The sequence below is a fragment of the Nylanderia fulva genome, unplaced genomic scaffold (assembly GCF_048542155.1).
Source record: "Nylanderia fulva isolate GAGA-0341 unplaced genomic scaffold, ASM4854215v1 Scaffold1110, whole genome shotgun sequence".
In the NCBI taxonomy this organism is placed as follows: domain Eukaryota; kingdom Metazoa; phylum Arthropoda; class Insecta; order Hymenoptera; family Formicidae; genus Nylanderia; species Nylanderia fulva.
Window position 1 is genome coordinate 17,736 of NW_028189314.1, and position 3,698 is coordinate 21,433.

The 3,698-nt window shown below is 44.9% G+C and overlaps 1 protein-coding gene across 1 annotated transcript; it reads right to left on the reverse strand.

Moving 5' to 3' along the window:
- Positions 1 to 839: 839 nt before the first annotated feature.
- LOC146724895 (uncharacterized) lies at positions 840 to 2,869 on the reverse strand. Its single transcript, XM_085488373.1, is given in 2 exon segments — positions 840 to 1,510; positions 1,513 to 2,869. Coding segments are annotated over 2 exon segments (2,028 nt in total).
- Positions 2,870 to 3,698: the final 829 nt, after the last annotated feature.

The following is a 3,698-nucleotide window of genomic DNA, read 5'->3' on the forward strand; positions in this document are numbered from 1 at the left end:
GGTTTAGTTTTCGTAATTGATTCTTCCTTCCTGCGCGTCGCGTCTTAGGCATATTGAATTTGATGCATCCTCTGAATGATTACTCAAATAAGGGAGGTTGATATGCAGCGGACCTCACTATCAGTTCCTTATTTTGGCAATTGCTGAGAATGTTAATTCTAACTGTAATGAGCGGTGGTCCGCTCCAGACACAGTTTTGAATTGTTCTGAATTCAAACGCCGTATGACAGATTTAAGCGCTATCGTGTTTTATCACGGGAGTGGAAGTTTTGAAGAGTACTGAACACTGGTTTTCACACATGAATACACTGATTTATTCGTATAGTAGTACAGAATTCAAAACTAGAACTTAGAATTAGAATTTAGACTTAGACTTAGAATTTAGATTTTAGAGTTAGGATATTATACTTAGAGTTAGAATTTTTGAATTAGAATTAAAATTTAGAATTTGGACTTAGAGTTAGAATTTAGAATTTAGAAGCGGCTGTACTGTTCGGTGTCGCGCAGAGAACTGCCGAAATTCGGGACTGCTCTGAGGTCCTTCGTTTCGGCGGCTCGGGCCTGCGGCGGCCTGGAGAGGGGGAACTCTCCGGAGTAGGGGCTCTCACCGTGGTGGGAGATCCTTAGGCGCTACGAAGCGCCACGCTTAGTTTCTAGGCGGAGTTAAGCGTCATGGCCGGCTTTGGCGCGCTTTTCAAATAGCGTTTAAGGAACTTGGAGTAAACGAAAAAATTTATACGGCCGGACGTGACATTTCCCCCCTTAAAATTAAAATGTTGGAATTTAATGTTCCAACATTTTGGACTTAGTTTTCTATGCGCTACGATTAGGTTCTTAACTTAACATTGATTATGTAAATATTTATTTAGTTCGCCGTAATCTTTCATTGGGGGAACACTCGTAGGGTGAGTTTTTGCACACACTTTGCCACTGTCTGATTCGTTAATTGAAGGGGTTTGTTGTATGGGCAGGGTTAAGGGTGTTTCTTCTTCGTTCGTTGGAGGGGGTTTCAGGTGTAGCAGTTCTCGTCCGTTGTCCTGTTCTCCGTCCGCTGATCTGCCAAGGTGTAGGAGGACGTTGGTCACCGAGGTCCAAATGGCTCCGAGTAGATGTAGACTCCATCCATACACCGAGTGGAGTGCGTACCCATGGATCAGGGTGTCGATTATTAATTTTATCAATCGTATGGTAACGAAGATGCCAAGTACTCCGGCGCTGGCGGATCCGAAGCTTATAAATCCCTTCCATAGCCTGGCTCCGGAATTTTCCGCTATTCGGTCGAGAGATTTCTCGTCTAATAAATTCAGCAAGGAGAAACTGCCTGTAGGAATTTCCTGTCCCATTGCTCCCCTGGCGATTGTGTGAAGCATGGAGGGTTTTTCCACGGGGAACATTATATGGTCGCGAAAACGATCAAGATCTTCGTTCGTATAAATACCACTGGAAGCGAGTGAATCCGGGCTTACGTACTTCCATGAGGGTTTGGTTAAAGGCCTGATAGTAGGCGGTCCACCGACTCCACGGGTTTCGGTGTTAGTCTATACCAGGTGTTGTGTATTTGGTATAGAGTTGGTAATAGTTCATTGCAATCCCTCGATGTTCCGGCTTTAGTAAGTATCTTCGATCTTGGTAAGAGGAAGAGTGACTTATTTTGATGAGTGACGGGAAGTTCGTTGTAGCACTCCTCGGTAGGTCGTAGGCGGCATTTGACAGGTATACATTTGATGAGGTGTATAACTTCACCTGCAGTTATGGCGGTATAACCTGGAGACTTCATTATTCGATGCGCCATTTCGTCAGGTGCTATGCTTGCTAAAGAAAGTGCGTTAAGGAGGATCTGCCTTTCCAGTGCACATTTTTGCTCCATAATATCCTTGTATAGCTGGGTCAGCTGGGTCTTCAGGTGTTTCTCGACGTATATAAATTTTGAATTCACATATGTGAAGATGTCGAGGTTGTCGATTCTGACCTTGGAACGGCTTTTAAATGTCCGTTCGGGCCTCGTTTCGAGGATACACAGCTTGGGATGTTCCGTTTGCCAAAGGTTGTATCCGCATACGTTGGTCTCGGTTGTCCTTGCTAATGCGAAGGTTGTGTCACGCGCCGTGACTGTATAAATCGTTGGCGCTTCCTCTTGGGGAGTGCTGGGCGACAATCGATATGCTATTCCTTCGTAGAAGACATCGTATCGTCCAAAGTGACAGTTGTCAATTGGCAGAATTGTCCAGAAGGTGGAGGCGCCGTCGGCATCAATGCATTCGCCTGTCGTTACGGGACAGCGAGTGCCGGATGGAAGTATCACTTCATTGTTATTGTATCCAACGGGCAGCTCCAATTGTCGTATCGTGATTCGTACTGAGGCTTGCACGATCACGTCGTCCCATGAGCCGTATGCGTCGCTGAACTGGGTGCCGCTGCATTTTCCGTCTGTCTTAACTGATCCTGCGAGTGTCATTGCTCTTAGGTTTGTTGCATTTGGCTTAATCCCAGTAATGTGCTGGTTAACTCCTAGGGATATGGTCCCTGTTTCGTGCAATTTTCGGCATGTGTCTGCCGATATTTCGTGGATATACTCCTGTCTTCCGTTCTGCACCGCTGCTATATGAGAGTGCATTCCGCAGTAAAATATAGTCCGGTCTATTTCGATTTTGCATTGGTAGGCAGGAGTATGCACAAATTCACTGAGTTGGAGTAGTTGTATATAGACTTCCTCCTTCTTAGGTTCGATGCTGTTGGTTTTACACTCTTCGATATCTAAGAGGGAGAGTGTTGTGATGTTCAAGCCCCTTCCTCCGCAGTCGTATCCGATTAGTCCGCTGGATAGTGGGGCCAGGAAGGCCATGCCCAGGATGATTGCGAGAGTCCTCATCTTAGCGTGGTTGGTTGATTACTGGCCCGTCCTCCGTTGGGGCGTCCGAAATATATTCGTCTTCGAAGTGGGGGTCTTCAAGGGTGGGGGCTTGATGTGGTGAGGGCTTTAACTTGTCCATATGTACAGTTTTAGTCTTATTATTGCTTATAGCTAACTTAACGTTATTTTTACCTAGTATCTTTATTATCCTATAAGGACCTGTATATTGATCTCCTAGTTTCCCTTTGTTAGGTTCCTTAAGTAAGTAAACGCTATCGTTAATCTTAAATTTACGCGTATTGATTTTCTTATCGTAGTATTTCTTACTTCTATTCTTAGCATTATTTAAGTTTTTGCGTGCGGCTGTTTGGGAATCGCGCAATTTGTTGAATAGTGTGGTTAAATATTGTGTATAGCTTTCGTTAGTCATGCTTTCGATGTCCGGGTCGCTCGAGGGGACCCGCGCGATTTTCCCGAAAATAAGTTTGTACGGAGTGTATTTTGTACCCTTATGTACGCTCGTATTATACGAAAACGATGCTAGTTTTAGAATTTGATCCCATTCACTATTTTTATCAACAAATTGCTTCAGATATTCCCAGAGTACCTGGTGTGATCGTTCTACCGATCCGTTCGCTTGTGGTCTGTACGCTGTGGCCTTACATTGCTTGATTTTAAATTTTCGGGCTACTGTCCTCATGAGGCTGTTTATAAAGTGTGAGCCCTGGTCGGTGAGGATCGCTTTTGGTGCGCCGAATGTACAAATGAGGTCGTTAGTAAATGCTTCTGCTACTTGTATTGCTCCTGCTTGTCGAAGTGGGATCGCAAGGGAGTATTTGGTTAGCAG